Genomic DNA, 16631 nt, shown 5'->3' with positions numbered 1-16631 from the left:
ATGTCCCATTCTGCACACAACAACCTACACGACCCTTGTAGGATAAGATGGATTTGACCTAGATGTTTCTTCATACGTCTATTCAAATAGCATAAACACATCAATGAGTACTGTAGATAAAATACACCATAAAGGAGATAAGCATCAAAGAAAACCTGAAATCACGGCGAGAATACAATATTATTCAATGAAGAGAATTCATTTTCAAATCATTCTGTGCTAGTCAAAGAGTAGGTTATGAAACCCGATGTTAGCATCGAAATCACAGCTTCTCCACCGAGTGATTGTAATGATTCATCTTGGAAGGTGCAGCACGGTGGACTAGTGGTCAGCATGTCTGCCTCACAGTTGGGTGACCACCACATCTCGCTCAAAGCCAGGTGGGATATGCACCGGCCCATAACCCTGAGGAGGACAAGCGGTACAGAAGATGAATGATTTTCAAAGGTCTACGTAGATCTACACTTTAAAGATGAGCCAAGTTTGCTATCATTGGCTGAAAGAAAAGAAGCTAATATAGAAATAAGGGACGCTTACCTCCTCTAAAGGAGTAAACTTCGTCAGCACCACACCCCCTTCATTCCACGCCACACTGAAAATAGAAGACATGTGATTGGGTCATTGCTGATCTTCATCATTCACATGAACTATTTAGAATATATACGCTCTATATGATGCTGTATGTATTCACTAGGGGTGCAACAATACACAAAGATGGTGTCCGTGTTGATCTTGCTGCCACATCGCCGTCTTTGCCAACAATCAAGTCTTCAATGAAGGTAAAAGTAACCTTAAATGTTCATTTATCCCTTCCATTCATCATTTATACGTATTTTAATGCCTTTTAATTGTTTTCTGCAAGTAAAACTATAATTGTAAAACTATAAAACATGTTTTGAGTTAACATTTTTTGGCTTTCAGGAACCAATTAATGACACTAACCAAGGTTCCGTTGTACATGTATTGTTGCAACCCTAATATATACATAAATACATATGCTTACTCGTCAGAAAACGTCGCAATCTCCGACCCAAAGACCGTCCACTTGGGGTTCACACTGCAAGTAGAAGTCATTTAATTGGGTAAATGCAGAGAGTCTTCTTTATATAAATAGATGCATCTCAATAAATTAGAATGCTGGGCAAAAGTTATTTGATGTCAGGAGTTCAGTTTCCGAGTAAGAGACCAATTAAACACCCAGCAAGTTTTTGCAGTTCCTGTTTTGATTAGAGTGTGAACTTGTTTTTCAAATTTTATGAGATACTAAATTTTAATATATAGTATGTGTTATCAATCATCAAAATTATTTAAAAAATTAAGAAATATATTCTGTAAATATTGTACATATATGAGATATAACAGTTTCAGTTTTTGAATTCAACGACTGGCATAAGTTAAAAGATACTTAAATGTATTGAGATGCACCTATGTGGAAAAATAGTAACGTGCATTATTTTTTATTTATTAAGATCCTTAACATAAAAATGTGTTTTGTATGTATCTTGTTTAAAAAATAGAAGGAAATATTTCAGATCTTTGCCTAACACATAACACTAATCTTTTTAGCTTTTGAAATAGTGAAAAAAATCTGAATGTTCTCCTTTCTATTCCAGGTGGTCTAATAAGTCCCTTTAAGCACTGTACCTTGGCTTGTTTTAAAACACCTTTAATGTAAAAATAGCCCCCGCATCCTTCAATTTGCTGTATGCGGCCCTTGTGGCAAAAGTTTGGACACCCCACCATACATCATTATTATTTTTATCAATTATATAATTATTTTATTTATTATTTTTATTATTTATCAAACTAAACCAGCATCAGTGCAAAACTTGCTTCCTAACAAAAAGTGAAGCTGGGAATCACCAATCAGATTCCTATGATGTCATTCCTATCCTGCTCACAGCCTCTAGAGGGAAGATTTGCATCACATTTGAGGATTATTCAGCTCTTTGTTGAAAAAAACGACTACTCACAAGTCAACACTGCCTGTCCGTGTTTTCTGTGAAGAGAGGATGAGGAGCAAGTTTTTAAAAAAGTACTTTGTGGTTCCTCAAGGTAAACGGCACACTTACAATGTACCATGTGGCAGCCATGGCAACAGTCAGCATCACCAGAACAAGGGGTGTCACAGTGGAAGCCACCACAATTGTTGTCTCACTCTCGGTCTCCTATGCAGGGAAGATACCAAAACAGAGCACAGGAACACAGCAGACACTTTTACATGTTATTTTACACTGATGGGTCGGCACACTCTGAGTTCCAATATGGAGGTGGTGGGAGTGGTGCTCACGTTGGCAGTGGAGGGCGTGGTGGCCATGATGGGAGTTGGTGCTGTCTGGATGGAGGAGGGGGCCAAGGCCTCTCTGGGGGGTCCTGGAAAGTGTGTGACACAGCCACAGGAGTCCAAAAGAGTGAACTGTTGCCAGACTTGGGCAGTGCAAGACATGCTCGAGGCCTCGTTAAATATGTCAGTTATAAACACAGACGGTATAAAAGTTAAGAAAAAATACAAATAAATAATTTTCTCTGTGAAACTTCAAGAATAAAGTTGCAGCATCGGTTATGCATAAGTTTCACTTTGGTATTTCTAACTGTGGCACGTTCAGGGAAGTGTAAAAAAGATGGGTTCAACTGAATTAATGCAAAAATACTTTTAATACGTTTTTTTTTTATCAAATATAGTCATCTTCAAATATATATTAAGAACTTCAGACAGTGAAGGCTGATGGTGTGGTGGGTCTTACCTTCTATCTTCACGTCCCAATTGAACAACTGATAGATACCGATGCCCTTCACCAAACAGAAATAATATCCAGAGTCATCCTCATTGACATCCATGATGGTCATTGCCGCATCGCCCTCAGCAATGTTGCCTGTGAAGTGGTAGCGCCCAGACGGTCTGGTGAAAATCACTTTCCCATCTGACCGGAACATCTCATCAGTGCACTCATCCTCGTACTCCGAAACTTCTCTACCCCAGCATACTAGACGTATGTCAGGTGCTTGTTCAGGCAAAAAGCTGCATGGTAAATTGGCATTTTCCCCAACTGGGAACGTGAGCGGTAAGACGCAACCTGTAAGACAGAAAGTCCTTTAAGATGTGCCAGCCTATGAATCAGGGAAAATGTAACTCTTACCCAGGAGGAGACTAAAACCACAAGTCCAAGCAAGGAGTCTTCTGACAGGAGAAGTCATGGTGTCGTAATCTGGCTGTCTCAGAATCAGTTGAAAAAACTTCAGTTCAGCTCAACACTGACAGTGCGACTGGGGAAAAGTCTTTATCAACAGGAGTGACGACGCCCAAAGAAGGCGGATGAGAACTCATGAGGGCTGTGGCCATCCCTTTGGTCCCTCCCACATTTAATTCTTATGAGCACAGTGAAAAAATAAAAAAAACACTCCTAGCAGTGATGCAATGTGAGGAGAGACAATTCAAAGACAGATTAGAACAGGGGTGGGCAAACTTTTTGACTCGCGGGCCGCATTGAGTTAAAAAAATTGGCCGGGGGGCCAGACTATATATTTGATACATGCACACTATTTTACGCTTATAATTCTGACAGTCCACCTGGAATTACAGAGTCATACAATCTGCTATATGTGCCTGTGTCCCTTTTTTCAGGAGCACTCTAAACATCAGACCACATCACACAACAATTGAACTTTACATTTTTTTTCTACTGAATTAAGGATGTGATACACATGTGAACTATGAACGCTGAAACATTGACTATTAAATAATATGTGAACGTCCCTCCTTTTTTACTTCCCAGACATGGCAGTGGGTAGGTTAAATTGTGTGTCACATATTTTTTGACTTGTGTTTGTTTGGTACAATGGGTGAGGTAGTTGTTTGGATCGCTGTATGTGAAAAAGCTATTTAAACCATCAAAAGGTTGTCTCAGATTGACTGACTCTGACTACTTGCAAGTCATGTTGCCAGCTTGTATGTTTAAGGTTTAAATACTTTGGAAGCAACTGGCGGGCCGGATTCAAATGCTTGGCGGGCCGCATGTGGCCCCCGGGCCGTAGTTTGCCCACCCCTGGATTAGAACAATTATTCGTAGTCTGTCTTATTCCGGTTTTATTCCCAAATCAAAGTAGATTGTGTTGTTTTCATAACAGCAAAGGAACAAACTAAAGATGATTGACCAAATGTCTCTCTAGACCAGGGGTGTCCTTAGTGCGACCCAGGGGCCATTTGCGGCCCGTGGCTGGTTTTTAACTGGTCCGCGGCACATTCTAAAAATAGAACTTAACAAGAAAATTTTAAAAAGTTGCAAAAATGTACAAATCTAACAATAAAGTCAAAATATTAAGACAAAAACAAGGTAATGAAAAAAAGCTCTGAGTTCACGAGAATAACATCGTAATATTATGAGGAAAAATAACGTTATTGTAGTAGCATACAGTTGAAATATGGAAAAAAACGTTATTCTTTTAATATCGTAAAATTAAGGTGAAATAGGGGAAGGGTTCAGTTGAGTTTTATCTTGGGGTGGGTAACGGCCGTAGCCCATTTTAGGGATTATTGTTCCTGTTGTGAGATCATTCAAACCTGCAATAAAAGCCTGTTGTTCCGGCGATCAAATCAGGTGCTTGTGTGTCTCACCCAACATTACAGTAACATTACTGACACCTAGTGACCAGTGTAGAATACTACATATCATCACGTCTTTGAATGCCTTATACCAGGGGTATCAAACCTCAGAGAGCCATGTGTAACACTGGATATACTATACAGTCATCCTTCGTTGATCACGGTTGGTTGCAGACCCGACCGTGATAAGTGAATTTCTGCAAAGTAGGATTCAGTATTCATAAATGGAATATTTTCGTAGTTAGAGCATAGAAATCCTGAATAGAATACTACATATCATCACGTCTTTGACTGTGTCTTCAGAATACTTTACTCATTCAGCGGCCGCACGGTGGCCTAGTGGTTAGCATGTTGGCCACACAGTCAGGAGATCGGGAAGATCGGGGTTTGAATCTCTGTTGGGCATCTCTGTTTTCAGGTTCATTGGTGACGCTAAATTGTCCATAGGTATGAATGTGAGTGTGAATGGTTGTTTGTCTATATGTGCCCTGCCATTGGCTGGTGACCAGTCCAGGGTGTACCCCGCCTCTCGCCCAAAGTCAGCTGGGATAGGCTCCAACATACCCTAGTGAGGATAAGCGGCATAGAAGATGGATGATTACTACATTTAGCCATTTTTATGCTTCAGAATGGTTAATATTGACAAAGATACGTAACATTTTCTTAAATATGAACTAATAATGACACTGATACTTTAGTTTGCACTTCAAATGTACTTTAAATTCTACTGTGATGAACCTTATTTTTTAAAATGCCCTTTTGCTGTTACATTAAACCAGCTACATTCAAATGCAGAGGTCAGTGTTTGTTTGGTTTGGTTTGGTTTCATTTTACTTGAACATGCATGAAGGGTCCAATGGAATACATCTCATGAATCATCCTTTCACAGTTCCACATGTCCAAAAGGAATAGGAAGAAGCAAAACTTATTTAATCCCACCCCCCATCCATTCCACATCTTGTACAGTACATATTGTTCACTTCCTGCATTCCATGTAATATTTTTCCATATAAGGATCAGTGTATTCATGAATAAATAATACAAAATAAAAGCAAGCATGACAGAACAATCAGTGTAATGATCAAGACTTTAGCATGTATGGACATCTAGATCAACAGGACAGGAGTAATAATGTTCCATAAGGTCTGATGTTGATCATAATTGGTGTGTATGATGAAGATGACACCATGAAGACATCTGCCTGGATAGATCACTTCCTCAAGTAGTCACAGTGCCACCAGTCAGCTGGGTTAGGCTCCAGCTCACCTGTGACCCGAATGATGACAAGTGGCATAGAAAATGGATGGAAGGATATGTTTTATTGTCTGGAAGTACACTTGTTTGTTGGTGAAACCTAAGAGAAACTTTCGTGCCTTGAGATGTTGTCCTTGAAACCCAAATACCGTGGCTGAGAACAAAAAACAAACAGAAAAGTATTCTTTCTTTGCTACTTCATGTAGCAAACTAAGTATTCCTGATAAAAGCTGAATCACACTCCCAGCAGTGGAATGCAACTTCAAAGGACAACTTGATATTTGCATTTTTGAGAAGAGAAATACTGTTCCTTATACAGTATGTCACAAAAGTCAGTGCACCCGTCACATGTGTGGTGTTCCCTCAAAATAACTTACCACACCGCAATTTACTGTATGTCTGAACAAAAGTAGAAGTGAGTGACGTTAGCTGGATATTCCAGTTGGCCACCGTATTCGCTGTATAAAATATAATTTGTTTGCCACATCAATGTTATCATAAGACATGCTAGCATAGGATATGAGGACAAAATAATTAAGCTGGACTTCCTAGCGACAGGTGCAGAGAGAAAATCTTTGGGCATCGTACATGATGCCAGCCACCCTCTGCATGCCACCATCAGTGTGCAGAAAAGTCTGGTCAGTGAGAGGCTGCCCCTCCCCAGGAGCACAACTAACTGACTTAAAATCCTTTGTTCCCTGTGTCATCAAACTGTATAACTCCTCACTAAAAGGGAGGGGGGAGGCACAGAACAAAGCATCACTGACAATGTACATGCTATATGGTATATAGATGTGAACATTTGTAACCTCCATCCATTTTCTATACCGCTTCTCCTCTTTAGGGTCGCAGGGACATGCTGGAGCCTATCCCAGCAGACTTTGGGCGACAGGTGGGGTGCAATCTAGACTGGACTGGTACATATAGACAAACAACCATTCACACTCACATTCATACCTATGAACAATTTAGAGTCACCAATTAACCAACCATTAGACTTCTTCGAAATACATAAAATTCCTATATTTATACCCCCCTGCACGGTTTCTGGTGCTATTTGGCATGAAAAAGCCGAATATCACAACCATTATTTTCTAAAACATTGGGAACCTTTGCCTCGTGAAGCAAGAAGCTCTCATGTATACACATTTTCCGAAATGCTGGTTTCACAGCATTCGGAGGCTTAGTCTCTGCCACTCTGAAGGCTGGTTGTACAGACCTGGACAAGTTTGTAATCTCAGCCTCAACAACAAGAAGGAACAGGACTTTGGTTGTGCTTGCCTCAGGTCCACCTACATATCCTGAAGGCAAGCTTCTGGGAGTACCGGTGATAGACAGCTCAACAGGAATGGCTCAGGCAGAAGCCTCCATGGATTTACTGGAGGCATGGGGGCTTGCAGGTGTGGTGACTGCCCTTGTGTTTGATACAACGTCTAGCAACAGTGGTGTACACAAGGGAGCTGCTAAACTACTGGAGCAACAGTTGGATAGAAAGGTCTTCTACTTAGCATGTAGACATCACATCCTAGAGGTTGTGGTTGGGGCTGCCTGGAAGAAGCTGTTCGGAAAGGTCAAAGGTCCAGACAATCCATGGTTCAAAGCATTCAAGGGTGCATGGACAGATCTTACTACAGACAACCCCAAGAACCTGTCCATCAGACAAGGATGGCTGAAGGAGAAGAAGAAGGAGTGTGGGGAGCTGCTCCAGGGAATACTTCTCAGAAGCCTCCAAGAGCAGATTATCGTGAGATGGCAGAGCTGACAGTCATACTGCTTGGTGGGACCCCTCCTCGTGGCATCCACTGGAGTCATCCTGGAGCCATCCATCAGGCCAGATGGATGGCCAGGAATATCTACTGTATGAAAATGTACATGTTTGCAGAGCAGATGCACTATGATGATGACACTGTGGCAAAGCTGGAACACCTCAATGTCTTTCTCTCTTTGTTCTACACGCCAATGTGGATGACTGCAACGTTTGCTGATCTGTTTTGTTTTTTTTTCAAATGTATACTTGAATTGTTTCTGCAAATAGAACATTAAAAATGATTCAATTTCATACCCATTATGTTGTTCTATCCCTATTGCATCAAAAGTTTTGGGTGAAAAAACGGCAAAATTTGGCGTTTTTCTACGGTCGTGGGATTATCATCTTTATGGCCAATGAGGCAAAGGTTCCTGACATTTTAGCTCAAAATGGTTATGATTTTTGGCTTTTTCATGCCAAATAGCATCAGAAACCGTGCAGGGGGGTACAAATATAACAATTTTATGTATTTTGAAGAAGTCTAACCTAACATGCATGTTTTTGGAATGTGGGAGGGAACCGGAGCACCCGGAGAAAACCCACGCACGGGGAGAAATTCCCAAGGGAGAATTGAACCCAGGTCTTCCCGATCTCCAGACTGTTACTGTGTTGGCCAACATGCTAACCCCTAGACCACCATGCCCACATTTGTAACCAGGACAATGTAATAATTCCACTTTAGCCTTAAATTATGTACTGTACATATATTTCTCTATCTCTATTTCTCCATTCATTCAGCCATTCATTTTCTTTCCAGCCATTCTCCTTTTCGCTCGTCCTCAATAGCATCGCGGGTATGCAGGAGTCTATCCCAGCAGACTTTGGGAGAGAGCTGAGGTACACCCTGGACTACTAACCAGTCAATCGCAGGGCAAACAAACGTTCACACTCACCATCACACATATGGACAATTTTGAGTATCCAATTAAGCTAACATGGATATTTTTGGAATGTGGGAGAAAGGAACATGCAAACTCCACACAGAGATGTTCCATTCCAACGGTGATACCAACCCAGATCTCCTGACTGTGTGGCCAACATACACTTACACCTGTTTACTCTGTGCTGTACTCAGAGCCGCCCCTCCCTACATGCAGAAGACGAGCAGTGCATTTTGCACAAGGGTGCACATTCTCAGCAAATGTACAGAGGAAGGGCACTGCTGCTGTGAGGTGCGCATAGGGCACCAAGTTAGCCCATGGCAGGCAAGAAAAAAAAAAGAGTCAAGTATTCTGACACAATGATTGACAGCACAAACCATCTGACCAATCAGGAAGTGAGGGGAGAATGCTTAGGACAATTTGCTGTGTTGCTGCTATCGAGACTTTCATTTCTTTGAGGACATATACCCAGGGGTTCTATTTAGTTCTATTTAATCTAATCTAATCTCATCTAATTATGGCTCCTCTCAATGTTAAAGAGCAACAACTCTAAGCCACCAACTTCTCATCTGAAATGCTGTCTATGATTTGGATAAAATGAGCCCGTGTTTAAAAAAGTACTTTGCTATGTGTCTACAGCGATATGCTACAATTTATGTTGAAAGCCTTCGTGACTATTCATAGATTTTTGGTTAAAAATAAATAAATAAAATAATGAATTGAATGAATGAATGAATGAAACACATCTCATTTATCGTATATACTCTGGTCTTGGACCGTAACCCCCATGAAGTGGAACTTGCTTTTAATCATCAGAATTACTGTAGTGACTGTTAGCGGCCCCTTTCTTTGCCACAAACAACAATCTTTATTGCCTGATGTACAAGTTCACACAAAGTTCATATGGTTGTGCAGGATCTAGTCACAGAGATAGAGACTGCCTTTTGAAAGTTGCACATGGAGCAAATAACACAATCACAATGTAACAATGTAATCTAGCCATTGGACACATTACATTTTTGGGAGGTTCAGGGTGAGAAAGGTCAGCCGTGACCCGGCCTGAACGCCTCCGAGTCCTGGAGACAAACAGGTCCTGGAGAGATGTCCTGCAGCCGATCACCTTCTCAGCAGCACGCACAATACGCTGCAGTCTGTGCCTTCCCCTGGCAGTGGCCCAGCATACCACATGGTGATGGAGGAGGTGAAGATGGACTCGATGATGGCCGTGTAGAACTGCACCAGCATCTTGGCTGGCAGCTTGAGTTTCCTCAGTTGCCGCAGCAAGAACGCCCTCTGCTGGGCCTTTTGGATGCGGGAGCTGATGGTCACTAATCTGATGTACAGTTAAGCCTCATCTTTGACATATACTGTAGCCCCCACCCCCTAACATTTATTAAATGGAAAATAACTCACTGTGTGTGTGTTTTTCAAAGTAAAAACAATGACAGCAAAGAGTTAAAATCATAACATGTACAATTATTACATGTGGTATTTTTATTAGAATTGAACTTGAGAGATTTGAGGAAAAAACAGTAGTAACAATTATTTATGTTATGTTTTTATAGCAATTTTACAGATAGGACAGACATAAAAACTTACGCAACACACATAGCGCAGACCTAAACGTCACATCCGGTTACGTATGCCAACAATAACAATACATTAAATGCAGATATTTGAATGTAAACCACCATAAGCAGAGTGCAATGATGGATTCATCTAGAGCAGGGGTCTCAAACTCAATTTCACTGGGGGCCACTGGAGGTAGGTTCTGGGTGAGCCTGGGCCGCATCAAGTATTCGGAGTAGGACTGGGAATCTCAAGGTACCTCACGATGCGATACGATTCGCAATACATGGCTCAAGATAACGAAAATATCTTGATACGGTGATAGGATGACAGAAAAAAAAATGACATAGTTTGTATGTTGCTGCATTCAGCTGGGATAGGCTCCAGCTTACCTGTGACACAAATGAGGACAAACGGTATAGAAAACGGATGGAATTTTTACAGCATATTTTAACCAGAATCAAGCAGCATGGCTGCAAAAAGAATGAGACTCTTTTAGTGCAACATAAGTGGAAACGGGATTTTAGTTTAGGTATCTGACAAACACTGTTTTAAACCCATTCAAGTAGATCGACTCTATAGAGTAGAAGCATAACAAAAATAAATATTTAGTGTAGTATGGCAGTACTGACCGAGAATGACCCGGATAAGACTGAGCAGCACGACTGTACAATTTTGACAATAAACGACGTAAACTAAACACACATCTCTTGATTGAATAACACAACATTTAGTGTTTGAATACAAAAACAAACATTTCTCTTAGTGGGCAGTTTTGTCCACGTGAGCGTGGTGATGCACGAGGTTGCTGTTCATGTCTGTCGTGCCGCCCGTGTGTCCTATTCTTGTCAGACACTTCTTCCATATTGCAAAGTCAGAGTTGTTTCCTCCATGCTGTGAAAGCCACAGTGAGTCCTTACTTTTGATTTGAATCTTTCCACTTAACTTTACCGTCTGAGTCTGCTATTCCGTGCGGTTGTTTGTTTTTTTTTTTCTTCATTTCTTCTTCTTCTGTGGTTTCTGCTCAACTTTTCTGTAAAATGGCGACTCTGCTCACTGAGAAGGGACAGCGCTCGAAGCTTATAGCGGCTATATTTTAATAACAATAAAAACAAGGCGAGAGCGTATTGATGATCCATACTAGGGTTTAATGTGGCGATAGTTTGAGATAAAGATGTTTTGCCACACCCCTAATTGGGTGTTATTCCAGCTCCCAGCATAAATTGTGGTGCTTGGTTTGTAAAACGTTGCTGAAGTTATGTGTTTAGAGTTAACATAGTTGTTTATTATTCCCCATAGTAGTAGTTGCCCTGTGTGTTTACTTACCTGTTACATGTTGTGCTGTCATTTTGTGTTAGCAGCGTGATTGTAGGTAGCGTTCTGTCTCGTGACCCCTTGGTCTCCATGTGATAACACCACGGTTAGTCCAGTATTGGTGTTTACTGTAAGTAACACTGAACTTGCCCGGATGTCGTGGGCTGCAATTACACTACTCTTTGATGTCAGGTTGGGGCCCGCAAAATACGATTCTGCAGCCCGCAAATGGCTCTGGATTTGGTTTCTGCTGGACTTTTTTTTTTCTAAATGGAGAAATAGCATCCGTCCAAACATCTTGCTGGCAAATGCTTTTGTCTGTATTTTTTCAGTGGCAAAAATGTTTAAATCATTTATGGAAGCAAGAAAAGAGGGCTTATAATTTATCCACTTGCACCATGGATATGATATAAAAAAGATGTATTATGTTGTAATTTCTCAAATCTTCATAACGTTTTTGAGAGTGTGTGTGGGGAGGGGGTGACGTATATTGCTGCCGTGAAATAGATTGGTGTAGATTACACGACTAACATGTGACTGCCGAAAAATAGGCCGACCGGATGTAGACGCGTTCTGCACATGCGTAGCACCGATTGCGTTTCCTGTACTGATTGCGTAATGACAGAGTAACAAGCTTGCTCTGTCCTTCCATTCATCTATTTTCTATGCCGCCTATCCTCACTAGGGTCGCGGGTGCTTGCCCGCTCCTGACTAGCGTTATGTCTGTGGTGCCTCCTTTGGATGTTAAACTAGCGAGAGTTGGTTATGCGAGGCGGAATCAAGACTTCTTCTTTGGATACTTCCAATTCTCAGGGTGAAGCCATCAATTGGAAAATCATGGAGTGTATCGCACTGGATAGACGGGAGACGCTGAATTCACCAAAATGTGCCGAATTCACCGAACTTGTGGAGTTTTTCGAGCCACGCTTTGCCATGCCCAGTAGCAAGTATTTCAGAAATATATTTTTTAAATTGCTTTAAATAATTACTATTATTGAATTATGAAAATGTAATAAATAAATGCTTGAAATATTTCACTCACACTGTGTGCAGTGAATATAGAACATAAGACTTTTACTTTTTGAATTGAACTACTGAAATATATGATCTCATATTGTAAATTATTCTCATGTATTGAGATGTGTGTTGAGTCTTGTACGTTGGTAAATATGAAGGATAAAAAGAGTGTGTCTCGCTTTATTACTCAGGCTGCCATACAGTGTCTATTCACAGGCACAATCTGAATAGACTGAACAGTACGGGGGATTTGACCTGCTCTGTTTCCAACCTGGGCCGATGAACCCCTCCTGAGACAACCTGGTGGCTCCGGGACCCCCCAGGAGCACCGTATCGGTACCGAACTTAGTGCAGACACCCCGTGGACATAATCCACTGCAGCTCAGAGCTCCTGGGCTCAAACGGCCCTCCAGCCTCAGCCTCCCAGTAGCTTGGATTACAGGCACGCGCCACCGTACCCGGTCAGGCTCACTCTCACGAGCAGTGCTTTTGACTTTTGCTATAGTGACGTCACCAGGAAGTATGGCGGCCTCTAGTGGTTTTCCATGAAAATAAAGCACTTCCCTGAAAGGAAGGAAATTATATTTATCCACAATATTTAATTTTTTTTTAATTATTTAATTGAAAATGAAAGAAATATCATCCATCATTGCAGACAGTGACTAAAAAATAGATGACAAAGTCGATGAATAGATTTTCATGAAAAGATTTGTTGTGTGGCGTGGCGTGGGGTCCCACTATGTATTGACACGATACAAAAAACACACCAAAGACCTTTTGCAGTAATAAAATATACAGGTGTCAAATGTTAAAATACATATTTAAAAAAACGTTCTGAGACCCTTATTAAAAACCATGTAACCCGCAACGCCTTTATTGTGAAGGCCGGGAGTGTGTCGTTTTGTCTTTGCGTTCTTGACGGCTGTAATGTGTGTGGCTGAGACCAAGTTGGGGGTTCAATCAAGTCCCTCCCAAGTTCATCGCTGTTCCTTATGTTAAGCTTTCACAACGTCAGTGGGCACATTTATGAGAGCCTTGTTTACACATCCATCCATACAATGTAGTTTTAGTGCAAAAACATTGAACAACAATATGACTTGGTTGTCAAGGACAAATAGGGAAATGATTTGTGAAAGATGATGTAAAAAAATATGTAAAATAAACCATATGTTCTTTTTGTTCTGTTTATGTTTGCAAATACGTGTTTTTGTGTTGTGTTGCTCATAGTGTTACACTGTTGATGTTGTAGTGAGCGCTGTATTGTGTAGGGTTCGGACCTGTGATTCAGGGGATGAGCTGGAGGGGGCAGTAACGTTCGCATGTTGTCTTGGAGAAGCCCACGAGTATAAGAAGAGTGAGAAGAAGAGCGTTGGTAGCAGCCTTGCCAGTTGTACTATAAAAATTGTATTTGTACAATACTTTTAGCGTTTGTATGATGTATGATCAATAATCCCATAATATACGATAATCTGACCCCCCCTATACACAGTTATTAGCAAACAAAAACAGGTTACATCCTGCGCTGCGCATTATGTTGTGTATTGTCTCACATGCCTCTTTTACAGCCAATCAATGCGCGATGAAACATGTACGTACAATCATAGACGAAGGTAGACGCCGCATCGAACGCTGAGCTGTACGTCAACGTCGCCGCCATATTGGATGTGGCAAGGCTGCACTTAAAATGAATACAAGTAAATGTACTTACTTCCATTAAGCGTCTTAATTCCTCTCCTTTATACATTCACACACACACTAATATACTTGGGAAACAGTTAGGCACCAAAAATTTGAGAAGATCAAATACATTGTTTTTGGTGCCTGACTGTTTCCCAAGTATATTAGTATTTTCTTTGACAAGGGTTGGTGACACGGCAGTGTAGATCATCCTTGCAGACCCAATTAATGGATGATGTTAAGGCAAGTGGAAACATGCACCAGTCCACATGATGCCCCGGTAACTCGCATCATATTTGAAATACATGTTTAATAATAGTGTACTGTATTTTCATTCATGTCTAAAATGTAGCACCTGCAGCCATTTGTAAACCTGTCATAAATGACTGTACTTTACACTGTACTTGTAAATACGAAGTAGAATACAGTAAATTAATTGTTGGGCAGAATATCCTCCCATTCCTAAATCTTTGCAATTAATACAGCAGATGAAAACCACATAAGCAGTAGATTCAGCACAATATTTATTCATTTACATGTCAAATACTGAAAACATCATTTTGTTTGCCAAACTTTCATCTGAACTTGTACATACTCTATTTGTTTTTATTGTCCGCTTGATGAATGTGCCCGTGCATTTCCTCCGAGACTGCTCTAAAGACAGAAATGTAAACACAAGATCACATTAACACAAGTACAAACATTCATAAGTTAACACACAGAATTTCCCAATAAAACATGTATGTGATGTACACAAACACAAATAATGACTTCATCTTGTTCCATTTATATACGTAATATGTGTGTATAAGTGTTATGTCCTTACATATTCATGCTAGTAAGATCAAACTGTCTATGTCGTAGAAAGATTCAAGACTTTACAAAGGCTCCACACACCAAACTGCTTGCATAAATATATATCAATATTTTTGACGCTTTCTCCCCATTGCACCATAATCTTGACATTTTTTAAGGACTGGACGGAAGTGCGCAAAGAATCTTGGGATATGATGGACCACGAAGGACAGTTTGAATGCAGACTTCCATTCAGTGGAGGAGGAGGACACATTTGGAGGAGACATCGCAGACTTTGTAATTTGGACAGCCTTCACGCGGTGCATGATGATAAATGATCGTACGTCTGACAATGGACTGTACACACTGAGCATGAGTTTAAATGGCACGTTGAGGCATGGGCTGTGATATGGTGGTGTGTCCATTTTGTAATATTGTTAGGAAAGTAACAACTTTCATGAAATACAAAGTGCTTGTGGTTTCTTCATTAAAATTTTACAGCTAGGGCTGGGAATCTCAGGGTGCCTCACGATACGTTACGATTTGTGATACTTGGCTTCATGATAACAAAGATAGGGACAAACGGGCACCATCTTCATACTTTGTGATGAGGTCTTTCATGAATACAATCGTGTTTGTCAGCGTTTATCAATGTTATCAATATTTAGACTCAATGAAAAATCACAGACACCGAAGGTTCTTTGTTTGGTTTGCTGAAGGATACAGGACAGTGCAAACAGACTAGATTGTTACGTGCAATATTGTACAAAAACCAGGGCAAAATTTTGATGGTAATTTTTGTCAAATCATACTTACAAAAACTGAGGTTTGACTATACCGTATCGATTTTTTTGTCACTCCTATTTACAACTCCAAAAAGTACAAACATCACGTGTCACAGACACATCAATTATGTTTGTTTTGAATGTATTGAATCATATGATTATTCAAAATTGTCAACACTTGGAGGTACGACTGTCGTAATTTTACCTTATTGTAAAATGTTACCAAAAAAACCTACTTTCTGATTGGATGGTTGGCCAGTAAGATGAAAGCGTCTGTGCTTTATGACATGCAACTCTTATGTATTTGTACTTTGAAGGGGTGCATATATAAAGTGATTATTTACTGAGGATTCAATGTGTTTGCTGCAGCCGTGTCAGAGAATCTAACTGAGGCTTCCTTCATCATTCAAGAAGTGCAGGTAAAGCTCACATTTTTATGCACAATGCTTAAAAGAGCGTAGAGTGGGGGTGTGGGCAGTGCGGCCCGGTGGCTATTTCACAGCACTTTTCATGGCCCTCAGCATATTCAGACATTAAAATTAATGAATTATTAATATGAATGATCTCATTGAAAACATGCCGTTAAACATTGAACACCAGATGACAGCATTAGTACTTATAAAAGATGATTCAATTGAACTTTGATTTATGGAGCATATGTTCAACACCATGTGACCAAATACAGCATCAATAAATACTATTTATGCCATTGGAATGAATAAAATATTCAAACAACAATACAGGCACAAAAGAGAAGTCAAATATATATAAATAGGGAATCAAATCAACCAAGACATCCTGCCTAAGTAGAAGTAGAGTCGTGGCTTTTTAGGAAACCAGTTTGAGGACGGGGAGGATCAAAGAGAGGAAGACCCGCATGATGATGATGATGATGATACACCAAACCTTGAAGCTAATATGACATGTTTCAT

The 16631-nt window shown here is 40.5% G+C and overlaps 1 protein-coding gene across 1 annotated transcript; it reads right to left on the bottom strand.

The window, feature by feature from the left end:
* Window positions 1-129: 129 nt before the first annotated feature.
* Window positions 130-3290, bottom strand: LOC129193779 (hepatitis A virus cellular receptor 1 homolog). The gene is made up of 8 exons (XM_054798414.1): window positions 3138-3290; window positions 2745-3074; window positions 2291-2373; window positions 2073-2168; window positions 1974-1999; window positions 1004-1057; window positions 538-592; window positions 130-405 (listed from the first exon to the last, which is right to left on the bottom strand). Exons 1-8 carry the CDS (start codon window positions 3193-3195, stop codon window positions 343-345), a joined length of 765 nt encoding a protein of 254 aa, XP_054654389.1. The 5' UTR covers window positions 3196-3290; the 3' UTR covers window positions 130-342.
* Window positions 3291-16631: the final 13341 nt, after the last annotated feature.

This window comes from Dunckerocampus dactyliophorus, chromosome 14 (assembly GCF_027744805.1).
Source record: "Dunckerocampus dactyliophorus isolate RoL2022-P2 chromosome 14, RoL_Ddac_1.1, whole genome shotgun sequence".
Classification (NCBI taxonomy): domain Eukaryota; kingdom Metazoa; phylum Chordata; class Actinopteri; order Syngnathiformes; family Syngnathidae; genus Dunckerocampus; species Dunckerocampus dactyliophorus.
The sequence above is the reverse complement of the archived record's forward strand: the minus strand, read 5'-3'. Positions and strand labels throughout refer to the sequence as shown.

What these genes read in the sequence shown, in the direction of transcription:
- LOC129193779 (XM_054798414.1), bottom strand. Translation starts at nt 3,195, where the DNA reads ATGACTTCTCCTGTCAGAAGACTCCTTGCTTGGACTTGTGGTTTTAGT. An exon ending in TTGGGACGTGAAGATAGAAG is followed by an intron (nt 2,374 to 2,744) that starts GTAAGACCCACC and finishes CACACTTTCCAG; the next exon opens with GACCCCCCAGAGAGGCCTTG. An exon ending in CCACGCCCTCCACTGCCAAC is followed by an intron (nt 2,169 to 2,290) that starts GTGAGCACCACT and finishes TTCCCTGCATAG; the next exon opens with GAGACCGAGAGTGAGACAAC.